Genomic DNA, 13,739 nt, shown 5'->3' on the forward strand with positions numbered 1-13,739 from the left:
CAAGCAGCTGCTCCTGAATTTCTCCCATCAAGAAGAAAAGTCTGCAGAGCCAGACTTGGCTTTTTTGCAGGAAAAATACAAACCCACCAAGCTGACTGCACACTGGTCCCAGCCTTCCTGTTCCACAGGTGTGCAACTGGGCAAGCCCACGCAGAGGCACTGCAAGCAGCAAGTCCTATGCACCTTAATGTCTGCACAAAGATTTGGGTTTGTGTAGTTTGGGAGCTAAGTAAGATTAGCTAATTTTAAGTGGAGACAATTTCTGAGGAAGGATTTGAGTTCAGCCAGTCTCCGTACTCAGAAGAGCACAGGGCTCTCAGGGTTCAGAGCAACCGAAGGGAAGAGCCAGGTTAGCGTGCAGTTACTGCTGCTTGGGGGAATTAATGTCTTTTGCAACGTTTCTCATCACTGCCTCAAAACGCAGACACCAAAGAAGGCACTCCACTATTTCTCTGTCTGGAGCCTCTTTGCAAGGATGGTTTAAGGCAAAGGCTACAAAGAGGAATGACCATATCTTCCCACTCTTAACTTACACACAGCTGGGATCAGACCCTTCACTTCTCTCTGTGCTTCACTCCATCACCTGTCATCAGCTTGGGCAATGAATGCTGTGATGCTCCGACAACAGGCCACTCCAAAAACACCATCTGACATAGATGTTTAGCCAACAACGCTCCAAGCTGGACAAACTGGCAGCACTGTCCTCCAGCCTGGTGGTACTGGAGGCGTGACCACATGCCTGCTGACCACAGGAGCACTGCAGCAACGAAGCAGGCGCGTGGCAGAGCAGGGCCACCCGGGCAGACGCCATCTTCTCCCACCCCCAGCTCTGCCCACGCTGACCTAGTGCACGTCTCGCCCTCGCGGCGAGGCTCTCCCGAGCGGGGAGCTGCGTGCTGCTTAGCAACTCGGGAGTGTTATAAATATTTAGCAGTAAGTACTGGGGTACGGAAAGGGAAGGGCAGAGGGAGCAGAAACCAGGCCGCACAGCCGCACGAGCAGCAAGGGGCTGAAGGGCAGCTGCGAGCAATTGATGTGTGCCCAAGAAGGACTGCAGCTGGGCACAGGGGGGCCCTGTCTGCACCCACTGCACCCCGTTGGTGCAGCTCTGTGGCAGCAGCCCCACAGCAAGGCGGGGGGCCACGTGGTGTGGCCTGCTTTGGACGGCACAGGGCCCATGAAGGAACCGCCGGGGTCCTCCCGGGGAGGGCTCGATGGTGCCCATGTGTGTGGGTGGGCACAATCCTAGCTCTTTTGGCTCTTTTTGTGTTGCAGCAAGAGGGTGGGTACCAGGAAGGGCAGAAACTGCTGGAGCCGCAGCCTCCCCTCTGCTGGGCTGGCTTAGCACCCCCGCCCTGGTAAATTAGTTAGAGGGAGCTAGACGGGACTTGAAATTCTGTAGGCTTATTCAGAAAGAAAAGCAGGGTGACAGTGATGAATCAGGCCCACGCTTCCCTTGCTTTCTCATTCTGACTTTTGGGGTTTTAGAGCTTCTGCAAACCCGCCATGTCTGCTGAAGCCACGGGGAGCTGCGGCTGTTCAGACACCGGAGAAAACAGGCTCCGCTGCTTTGACTCCAGATGCACTGCAAATCCTCTGTGGGAAGGAAAAGGATAAAGCGATAAAGGCACCCAGCAGGTTCCTAGGGGATTCTTCTTGTGTAGAGAGAATTTCTGGGTGATACAGAGCTAGAGCAACTGATTCCCACCCCGCCGCAGTGCCATGGGTACAATTTCCTCTGCACCACACAGCAGATTGTACTGGGCAACCCAGGCTGCCGGGTTTTCGCAGGCTGTAACAAATGCAGACCTAAGCTCAGGTGCCCCCAATAACCCTGCCAAAAACTTTCCCTAGATGTCTCAGCACACTGTCCCAGGTACCTCTCAGACTCAGCTGTCAGTTTTCAGCAGCAGGGTCAGCCGCAAGTGCCCTCATGTCAACATGAAAAGGGGGAAATTTAAAAGGTAAATGAATTTCTAAGAAATTGAACTTTATTTCTTTGCCTTGAGAGGTTTTGAATATGTAAGAGTCCTAAATTTAAAGTCAGTTTTTAGACTGGTAGGTGAAGAGAACATACGAGGAGGTGAAATCACCATTTTAAACCCCTATCTCATATTTATTCATATTACTTCAGAGGTTATGGCTTCAACAAGAACACCACGTAACAGAGAAGTCATTGTAAAATCATTGAAACTGACAAATCTCCTGTTGGTTTCAAAGCTCCAGTATCTGCCTGTATCTTTGAATATTGCTGGGATAAATTTCAGGAATATTTCAGCCAGTACCACTAGACTAGCATGAGCATCACACAGGTGAAATCAGTTGGGCTGAGGCAGTTACTGTAAAATACTTGCATCTAGTGCAGGATTTCTGCCCGCTTGATGTGCTAGCCTCATCCACAGCAGAAAACAGAAAAATGGCAGGCTAATTTCTGTTAACAGTGACAAGTTAAATGACCACAGGATTGACCATAATGGTCTACAGATTGCTGTTGGCATCTTTTTCAGTACATTACAAATTAGGAGTGAATAAATGAAAAAAATATACATTGGAGAGTATTCTGTGCAATGCTTGGGGAATTTGTTTTACATTGGTGGCTGCAGCCTCCTGCAGGCTTCTAGCGATCCCGGTTTTGAGGAAATAGGGGTATGTTTTAATCATTTATGACAGCAAACCTTCTCCCTACTAATATGCACTTGGGTATAACTTGTGAAAGAAAGATGGACAGAGAAATCTCCCTCTGTAATAATTATGCAAACATGCATTGCTTATAAAAACCCCAGACTGACAGCGCCAGAGCAGAGCCTGCTGCTCTGTGAAAACACACACTGCACAGGCAACAGCAAAGCAAACTTTCCTGCACAGCGCTGCCCGTGCAGCTTGGCCCAACCTTCTCTCCAGATGAAAGGCTACTTTATCCACTCCACTCATCAGCCCTTGATCTGTCAAATGAACCTGCTAACAAGCAGTTGAAATACTTCTGGTATTCTACTTCAAAAACGAGGCCAACCTTTTTTTGTCTTGATGTACCCAAAAATCATTGGACTGTACTAACTTAAGTGCCCCTTTTCAAAATCCCCAGTGATGCCATTGAGTCAGCAGGATCAATACAGCTGAGCTCTGGCAACAACACTGGGCGTGGGCCAAGTTTTAAAGCTGTTCAACAGCTTGTCTCAAATATGCTAGCCTGGAAATCGCTGAGCAACCAACATGCAGGCTTGGGGCTCTTTGGAAGAATAACTGCTTTTCTTTTTACCCAAATTTCATCAAATAGGACTACACTTAATAAGTAGTGTTAGCTATTGATATCTCTGTGGAGATACTCAAAATCTGGCTGGACGCAGTCCTGGGCAACCTGCTCTAGCTGACCCTACCAGAGCAATAGGTTGGACTAGATGATCTCAAGTGATCCCTTCCAACCACAACCACTCTGCGGTTCTGTGAACTCATTGCTTGACGGTTAAAAAATGGGATCTCCTGCAGCAGGACTGGTTGCTCATAATATTTAATTTGTTGTTTGTAGATCACCTGCAGCCTCATCCCAGGATGGGAATAAATTCACCACTGGAAGGGGGGTAGGCAACACACAGGGAGTTTGACTGTGGTTAGAGGTGCTCAGTGGTAGATACCAAACCTGTTGCTGGTAAGCATCGACATTCAGCCAGCAGGAAAGGTACTCAGGCTACAATGTGACTGTCTTTTTGCTCTTCCAGAATTTTGGAGTTTGTTTTTCTTTCTACTGCCCTTAGTGACATTCTCAGGCCTTTCCAATGAAGACCATATGCCCCTTTGAAAGGCACTTCCTAGGGGTTGACCCCTTTTGCAGTGCCAGACTGGTTTGACATCAGGAAAGTGCATCAAAGCCACACAGATCTGCTCCCACAGACCCTCTTCTTCCCTTTGAGCGTCCTCCACTCAATCCAAACTTTTTAACCCAGCTCTTCCACCAACCATACTACTTCATCTAATGAGTAATTACCATCTTTCTAGCCATCTGCTGAAAATCAAGGCACCACTTCAGTGCAAACCCATCTAATGTTTCGGGGAGAACAGAAGAGATTAACAATCTTGATTCATCTTGACCTGTCTGTTGTCTGTCATGCTGCAGATATCCACTTTACAGCAACTAAGTAGACTAGGCCCCTCTTCTGTCTTCTCTCCCTGTACTAAAAACCATTGTTTTGTTGCAATAAATAACGATTTTGGACTAGACTGTGCTTAGCCTCAGTGCTTCTCATAAGAGATGGCCACATGGAGGACTACACTGTCCTTGCTCTTGGGGTGGTACAAAATGTGCTGAGGGAGAAGTTGGGGGCCATGGCCTGCCAGGTAGGACATACACCTCTGCACCATGGGACACGTTTGTCACACACAGTGGCTCATCACAGCTCTCACTCCCACTTTTTGTCCTCTTAAAGAAAGAAAGCCTTTTCCCCTTGTAAGCACCTGCTTCGTTTTGTTAAACAAAGCCAACCTCCCGAAGCCTGCTCCAACTACTGAAATTAGATCTTGCAGTACATGGGGTCCATAAATCATAGGGCAATGCTGAGTACTCTAGAAAATACCTGAGCAATGAATTTTAAGACAGCGTAAATATGGCCTGTCATTTTATTTCAGTACAATGCTTTCTTCCATTTAATTGTTATTTGAAGGTGAACTCACCACCTATTTAAGGAAGTGCATATGTAGGCATTTATGGCACCTCTCAGGCTATGAGACACATACAAAACTGTTGTGGCTTGACAAAGTTAGAATAGTGAACAAAAGATATATTATGTGAAACTTTGCTATCATCAACCTGCTTTCTCTGCCGACTTAGCAAGAGGGCTCTTTGTCAGCAAACCCTGTGGTACAGCTGGGAGCAGAGCTGTCTGTCCTACCTAAAACCCAGCAGAGCCAATGAGTCGCATCCCTAGGCACTATGAGCTGCTCACAGGTAATCTCAGACTGTATGGATGTTCTGGAGATACTAACTGCAGACTTTTCACATATTGGAAAGCATCCTAAACACCTCCTGTCAGGTTGCACAGCCTGTACATCAGCTGGCATAGAGACCTGGATGCTCAGCTTTGCCCTCGCTTTTGAGACTTGAGAGATGGCTCCAGTATCTTAATATTATACAGAGCCAGGGATTTATTTTTCCCTTTTATGTAAATATCTCACTCCCCTCATAGCAAGACACTGACACACCAGTGAGCTGCAAAAATAGGATTACAAAATGCGAGTCCCGCTCTCCCCCGTTTCAGCTGTTTATTTACCAAACTACTCTTGTTAATCTTCTTTACTGCGTTTCCTTCCCACTTCCCTCCAGTCTTACTGTCTTACCATGGTTCAGGTGCTTACATGGTAAGTAGATGTTGAAAAAAGCTCAGGAGGCAGCCACCTCCAGAGCTGATTAAGAGGCACAGAGCTCCACAGATTGTTTCGGAAGCTGCTCTGATTTTTGCGAGATGAAGATTTGTTAGAGCTGCTTGCATTCATAGAGCTCTCACCCAAGTCCAGCCCACAAACCATGTAATACTGAAATGACCTTGCTTCCTCCAGCCTATGCTAAAGTATGAATTATCCCTGGACCCCCTTCTTTTACTTCCTGGTGACTATATTCCAGGGAAAGAGAAAGGGCGGTAGATTTTTAGATGGAGAAATGCTGGAGAAATACCTGAGGTAGCCCAGACTTGGAACCAGTAATTCACCTGCTCATTCAGTCATGGTATGTGCTACAGAAATCGCTGGCTGTGAGAGTATTTTCCTTACCCCTGAAATGAGAAGTCCCGCTGCCTATAATGGGTCTGAGCCCTGGCCAGTGGTTACGTCTCTCCTAGAAATCTGCAAACAAAAGGTGTCACAGACTCTGATTACTGCCTGCACAAAGTGCCAAACATTCAGCCAATCCTTCGATTTTTTTTTTTTTTCTAACGTGCCTTGGAAAAGTTTCTTAAGAGAAAATTCACATTTTTTAAAAGAGGAAATATCCCTCTGCCACCAAAACCAAAGAAAATATCTGTTCCTCTACTGCAAAACTGGGGGTGCTGTCACCACATGTATAACCATACTGCAGCACAACACAACATCATGTGCAATCTCTCCAAGTGCTCGATCCATGCAGCTGCATCCATTTTAACCAGTGTGCTAGCCATGCAGCACCCTACTCTGCAGACCCCAGCATCACACACAGGAAATTTAGAGCCTTTGAAGAGCTGTCCCATAGGTATCTTCCCAAAAGTCTGGCAGTGCTCTGAGTATTAAAGCTCACTGAGATATTTTGGTATTATTTCTCTCATGGACCGGAAAGCACAGGAATGGATTTCAGCATTTCTTAAGAGCATTTCATACTGGAGAATTTGAATATTTCCAGGGGAGGTGTGGGGATGGAAATAACAGCATGCTGGCTTGGTTTTGGTAGATATTTCATACAAAGAAGCACCAATTCACTAAGTTGTATTTTATGACAAAAATGCTTAGCACCAAAACTGGTGATCAGCTGAAGTTTTAGCTTTCACAAGGGAAAACAAACAACCTCAGGATAAACATTTTTTAAACAGATCAAATAAAAACAGAGCTGAGTTATGATACCTCGAGGACAGGCGCTCCCTCTCTTGATGCTACAGAAAAGCAGACACCAGAGAGTTGGATTGGGTCTGGCTCTTTGAAACCAGTAAATGAGATTTTAACTTAAGCACAATAGGATTTTTCTTCTTTTTCTTTCTACTTCAAATTTGATTCTTATGAAAGTGAGGGATTAATACAACAGATCCAAGCTCTGTGCAAATAAAACTCTGCCTGCACTCTCCAGCTAAGATATTTAACTCTTGCTACACCCTCCAAAACCAGGTAATTGCCATTATTTCACTCTTCAGCATCTCTGTAGTGCTTATACTGCTAATTAAGCTGAGACTCATGCTTTAGGCTAAATAGGATATTGAAATCATTGAAGGCCAGGCTGTAAACCCCACTTTATTTGGAAGACTAACAAGCAGAGAAATCTGGAATCGCCTTATCAAGTTATTCCAGTTAGGTTCTTTGCAATACATAATCCATAATACTTACAGATTTGTCACTGGGAGATATATACCACATATGTTTACTAAAGTTTAATTCAGATTGGATGATAGTACAAGTTTTACCCATGGATAGGTGTACCTTACAAGGAGATCATGTTCAGTGTGTTCTTTGTATTTTTAGTTTGGTTTAACTCTTTTTTAGCGGATGGGCTGGCTTGCAAGGATTTTTAAATGTTTTTCCTGATGCTCCAAAAAAGATATTGAACTATCTGCTGCTGGAAAGCCAGTTTCCATGTGTACTGGCACTTCCAGTCTCTGTTGCACCACAGGCTCTCATGAGAGTGAAGGTTTGCAAATGTGAAGATGTGGATCTCCTTCCCTGGTTCCTCTAGGAAGAGGTAAAAAAGTCCTGTATAAAAATTCTGGTGTGTGACTTGAAAGGTTTTACAGAGCATGTGATGGGATAATAATTCTTGCCACTTCCACATTTCCACTGCTCACCAGACAGCGGGTGGTGAACCTAGGTGACACCCTTGTGATGTGGGCAAATGTCTTGATATCTGTCTCGGAGAGGGGAAACTGAGCAGGAGAGGGGCTTGAGGGTCATTTTGTGATGGGCATTGTAAACAGTCCCTTCTCATCAAACCTTGCCACTCTCCTGGTCTCCCTCACTGCCCTCTCAGCAACCAGGAACTGAAGCTGTGCCACCTCTGGAACCCGCAGACGTGCCTGACATGGCACTAGAGGGAAGGGATACTGTTCAGTGATGAGACACAACGCTATCCTCACCCAGAGGTAAGAAAGAGTCAGGGTGGGCAAAGGTGGGGTCTTCAGGCTGCTTTTTGGTTTCTACGAAGAGACAAACTGAGTGTGCCTTTCCTTGGACAGCAAGGGTTGTGCTGTATAAAGGTTCTAATCCAATCTAGATGGTAAGCAGACAACACGCTGCCCTGGAGGTGGGAGCCAGACCTGTCAGAGATGCTGCAATGACAGAAGCCCCATTTCCAGGAGATGCACAGGGATGGGAGCCTGCGAGGACTGTAAAGAAGAGCTGGTGGGATGGAGGTGTGACAAAGGATGGGGCAGAGCACAGCTACAGAGCCCAGGGACAGGAACATGCTGGAGGGACCCTCAGCTTCAGCATCACCCAGATTAACTCCCTCCCTCCTTCCCTAGCCAGCAAAAGACAGAGTGGAGGATTTCTCACACTAGCTAAAACCAATTCAGCTCAACAATATGTGATAATACTTTGTGTTGAAGACAGATATGCTTCTATTGTGAAGTGTCTTATCTTATTTCCTAGGGCTTATCAATATATACACTTTACAATGGTTCAAGGAACCTGAACTACTGTGGGAGGCTGCCAGGCACTTCAGGGTATCCATTTGATAGAGTTGTTTAAGAAAGGACTCATTGATGAAAAGCAATGCTCTACTTAGTCTGTAAAAATACAATTAATAAGATTTTCTTTTATAGCTGTCCATCCCACATCTGAGCGGTTTTCAGCTTAGCATTTGTCAGCAGTGTGAATGTCAACAATAAGATCTAAGAGGAATTTTCATTTTTCTCTGAGCCTAATGCCAGTTAAAGCTGCAGACTTGTATGTTGATATTCACACCGCTGACAAATAACCGGTGTCTTCATCAAGTACATGTATTATTCTTCACTGACATGAAACACAAGAGACTTGGTTATGTGAACTCCCACAGCCTTTTCAAGGCAGCTCTAAATTTGTCTGATTAAATTTCTGTTCCGTACCTCCCATCTACCAGCAGCAGAGAGCAGATCCGAAGAGCAATTTCTTGCTAGGCACAAGTTGCCCTGGAGAGTTACTGCTCCCGTAGGCATATTTTACAGCCTTGGCAGAAATCATTCACAATTTGGCACTAGGCAGACAAATACTATAGCTGTTGTTGAAACAAATACAACTTCCCACATGGAACTGAACCAATCCACTGTGAACAGTCCAAGGTAGATTAGGAACTATAAGTAAGAAATTTTGCACTGTTACCAATCCAGTAGGACTCCAGTTTCAGTCCTCTGTAGATGATTTTCTAAAAGTGCAGTAGACAGAGTGAAAGCTTACCAACTCCTCAAAAGTAATAAGCATTAATTTAAACTAAGCTAGAATAGCAAGAATACTTATGTAAATTTAGTAAGATAGTATATGCAGACTTTCTTGTTTGAATTCTTCCCTTTTGATGCTCTTGGACATGCTATCCTTCAAATTCTGAATAATTTTTTCAGACAACCAGAAAGTATGAGCAATGCTTCACCATTGTGATATCCCTGATGGGGCTCATCAAAAGTCTTGCATTTGCTTTGAATGCAAATAACTTTTTCATGAAAACTATTTTCTGTTTTTTTTTTTTCTTTTTCTTTTTCTCTCCAAAAACCCTGTGACTCAGATGTCACTGCAGTATCTAATGAGAGTTATGGGTTGAATATTGCACTCTTATCTGTGAGCCTGGTCACCCACCTGTGCTATAACCCCTACCTGAGACCCGCGTTGTATGAAACAGTGACACCATGAAAACACAGCTGTGGAGTGTCCTCAAAGCAGTATTCAGACCAACAGAGGAGAAAAGAAACTCTATCCAGTTGTGAGAATACAATTCCCACAAGGTACTTTCTTTAAATCAACGTATTGGACTTAGAGTTGGAGTCTTCGTATAGATTTTCAAGTTTTGACTTTTTCTACCAGAAAGTTGAAATCTTTAGTTAAAGAAACGATCCTCTGTGACATTTTTCTGTGTAACTGAAGTCAATACTTTCTAACTGCCTAGGATCTATGCAAGCACATCTATCACAGAGGCAGAAGTAGGGGAGCTGAAATTGTTGCTACACAGAGTGTTGTACCTAGACTTCACATGGGCTTTTAAATTAAAGGAAGCAGGTTTTGAATTTGATTCTGTAGATGATCATTTTGAAGCAAGAATAAGTCAGAGGTAGAGTCTCCAAATGAAAAATTACACAAACGACCCTAGAGTTTGGGTTAGAATAGCTTGCATCAATTTGAAGTGCTGAAATTAGTGATGGGTCTGGGCCAAAAATCTCACATCCCACGTGTACATTTTAAATCAAAAACCTATCGACATTACTCAGCACCCTACAGCATCTTAACTTTGGCAAAATTCACATTAAACTGAACACTGAGGCTCTGTCCCATTATTTTTTTTCTCCTCCTCATGCCCATGGCTGTGCATTGAACTTTGTCCTTTACACAGGCAGGAAAAGGTACAAGCAGACATTTTCAAAAAAACAAACAGCAACCACCACCACCAAACAAAACCAACACTTTGAGCATAGGATACCTCTGTCTGCATTTTGCCTTTAGGATGCCTTTGAAGAAAACAAGGTGTTAGCAAAGACTTGGGTCAGTCTTTGTGGGTTTGCGTTACACAAAGCATATTAAAAGCATCTGTAGTCTTACCTTTTTATGGCTTTGTAGCAAATGATGACAACTACAAAGAGGAACACCAGTGTGGCACAGCATACTGCAATGATAATAACCAGGCCTGGCCACCAGGTCTCTTCAGTGGGGCAGAAGGTAGACTTGGGAGCTGTAAAGAGAGTGTGGAAAAATGCATGAATTCTCCCACATACGTAGTGTATAATCAGGTACACTTTAGTCATCCATATAATAGAACTATGCCAGAGCCACTGATACATGCAAAGAGTTTATTTCATGTTTAGGACATTTATTTTTTTTTCACCTCAAGCAGTCAACCTCCCTGTTTGGTACTAGATATTTCTTGTCATGGTCTCCAGATGACCAAGCTCTCTGTGTCAGCATTGTCTGCAGCCTGGCACCCAGCACAGAGGAGAAAGGCTCAGCTCTGCTACCCGCAGGAAACCTCTCCCCTCTCCACAATCACCGTCTCCTGCTGCATCAGCCTTAGTCTTAGAGAGACGTCATGCTGATAAGGGTAGGCTTTCAAACCTCATTAGGGGAGGTTTACTGGGGAGCAGCAGCAGCACCTACCAATCAGTATTGCAGCCGCTATTGTTGTAACCTTGGAGCAAGGAGGGGGAATTTGTTTTAAAAGAACAGGAATTTTATTACATTTATTAATTGCTTTTAGAGGACTGTGGCTATCAAGCTTCCTTCCAATAAAATTGTCCGATGTTTAAGAAATGTTAACCTTACGAAATGTTAACTCATGAAAGCATAAGCAATTGTCATTGCATTTTTCTTATTCAACTTAGGGCTAAAACTGTGCATTTAATACTACTCAAAACAAGCAGTGTTTTGCATCAGAAGTAATACTGGTGGCATTTAGCTCAAATCTTTTCTTCCAGAGCTATATTCTTTTTTTTCCCATACTTTAAGGGACACCTTTCTTGACGGATGGTGAGCAACAGCCAACGCCAAGAGCAGTACTGGTTATTGCAGAGGTGGAAAAGCCCCTTCCCCCAGTGTTACACAACCACAAAACCTTCATGAGAATTTGTGTCTTGCTAAAGGAAGTTTAATAATAAATCAGTTAATGGGAATGACTAAATCTGCATGTTCATAAAGCAGAGGAGAGAATCAAATATAACAAAAGGCACTTTTAAAGTAACTATATGATCTGATATATCCTATATTCTGTACTTCCTTTTGTACACATCACAAACAGCTGTACAAATTAAAACATGTCATCACATTTATTGTGAGCTGACATCCCCTATGCATCCTATGTCTGTTGTTCAGGAATAAATATTCACATACTCTGCTAGGTAAATACTGATGTACACAATTACTGTGTACTTCTTCTTTCCAGTGATATGATTATAGAAGAATTGATAACATTAATCCTCAGAAATCTGCAGCAGCATCTTAGAAAATGACTAGGTAAAGAGCTCCTGGTGCAGTAAAGAAGCAATCAAAATAATCAAGCCATCAGCTTGATAATTTATAGGCAGTTCATCATTTGGTGTCACGAAGTGCTCACATTTCTCAGGTGAATCAGCCTTCAGCACATGCTATCACTATGATCATACTTGCCTAGCAAATATTGACTTCAAATTACTATACATACATTGACTGTGAGGGTGTTTTTCTTTGTTTGTTTCTCTTTGTTTGCTCTTCTTTTGTGTGTGCATTGTTTTGTTTTGTTTTGTTTTCCTCAATAGGAGAGAAGAAACAAAGCTGAGATTTCAAGTGATTTGTAGAACTAATGGTTACTGGCTCCTCTTCTGACAATGAGTTCACTTCAGCAACAGAATTTCTGCTTTCTTACCATGATGTTAGCTGAAGAGTCAGTTTTCACTATAGATGGAACTATTTATTGTGTTGTGATATAAGCTGATATTTTCTGAGTTATTTCAATATTGTTATTTTGTAACATAACAGAGAGGATTTCAAAGATGAGAAAATGTTTGCATGAAGGAGCATGCAGTCTTAGGGCCAACTCTACCCTCTTGATGTTGCCCTGAGAAACAAAAATAGTTCCACTGAAATCAAACGAAACACATGCATCAGCAGATGCCACATACAATTAGATACAATCATACAAAATGGGGCTGGTAGGCTCGTTCTTATCTAGTCTTCCTCCAAGGCAGGATCAACCAAACTAGTCATAGAGCAAACCAAGGTGGTGAGACTGGGCTGCTCTTCAGCACAACGAATGAAATTGACAAATGGCAGAGAAAGGGTCTAAAGCAACACCTATCATATGCCTGTGTACCATGTGCTCCTTCATGGTTTATCACGGTGTTTTTACATGGAGAATAAATAGATACGTTCAGAACAGTATAGTGTATATGACTCCTGACAGCCTACGTGTAGTTATTGAAGACAGGAAATAAGAGTTGCTGATGTGGAGGTGACCCCTAATTCACGCAACTCAGTTCCCTTCCTCACTGGTCACAGAATCACAGAATCGTCTAGATTGGAAGAGACCTCCAAGATCACCTAGTCCAGCCTCTGACCTAACACTAAGAAGTCCTCCACTAAACCGTATCACTAAGCGCAACATCTAAACGTCTTTTAAAGACCTCCAGGGATGGTGACTCAACCACTTCCCTGGGCAGCCCATTCCAATGCCTAACAACCCTTTTGGTAAAGAAGTTTTTCCTAATATCCACCCTAAACCTCCCCTGGCGCAACTTTAGCCCATTCCCCCTCGTCCTGTCACCAGGCACGTGGGAGAATAGACCAACCCCTACCTCGCTACAGCCTCCTTTAATGTACCTATAGAGAGCGATAAGGTCGCCCCGAGCCTCCTCTTCTCCAGGCTGAACAACCCCAGCTCCCTCAGCCGCTCCTCGTAAGACCTGGAAGTATCGGTTGATAGTCGGCCTCACCAGAGCCCAGTACAGGGGGACAATCACCTCCCTAGACCTGCTGGCCACACTGCTTCTTATACAAGCCAGGATGCTGTTGGCCTTCTTGGCCACCTGAGTACACTGCTGGCTCATATTCAGCCAACTATCAACCAGTACTCCCAGGTCCTTCTCTGCCAGGCAGCTTTCCAGCCACTCATCTCCCAGCCTGTAGCTCTGCTTGGGGTTGTTGTGCCCCAAGTACAGGACCCGGCACTTAGCCTTGTTGAACTTCATACAGTTGGCCTCAGCCCATCGGTCCAGCCTATCCAGGTCCACACCAGGCACTCAGAAAGAAGCACAAGAAAATAGTGGAAGCAGTCAAAGCCTGTTTATTAGTAGCTGGTGGGTTTACACAGCTTTAAAAAAATATTTTCTATTTCTAATGCTTATTCTTGCAATGCTAGGTAATCTTGTTTTCCTTAGAAA

The 13,739-nt window shown here is 44.0% G+C and overlaps 1 protein-coding gene across 4 annotated transcripts in view; it reads right to left on the bottom strand.

The window, feature by feature from the left end:
• The window catches only part of PRIMA1 (proline rich membrane anchor 1), a 54,354-nt gene that overhangs the window by 14,514 nt on the left and 26,101 nt on the right, over positions 1-13,739 (bottom strand). For 2 of the 4 annotated variants that reach the window (XR_014585011.1, XM_083838097.1), the window contains exon 3: positions 10,435-10,564. Coding sequence is in view for 3 of the 4 variants with exons in the window: in XM_083838097.1 (XP_083694223.1) it covers positions 10,435-10,564 (130 nt within the window). In the remaining variant the exon portion in view is untranslated. Of the gene's footprint in view, positions 1-6,338; positions 7,390-9,466; positions 10,344-10,434; positions 10,565-13,739 lie in introns of those variants that run through there. The other 2 variants (XM_083838096.1, XM_083838095.1) reach the window with 2 other exon arrangements.

This window comes from Anser anser, assembly GCF_964211835.1.
Source record: "Anser anser genome assembly, chromosome: 5".
Lineage (NCBI taxonomy): Eukaryota > Metazoa > Chordata > Aves > Anseriformes > Anatidae > Anser > Anser anser.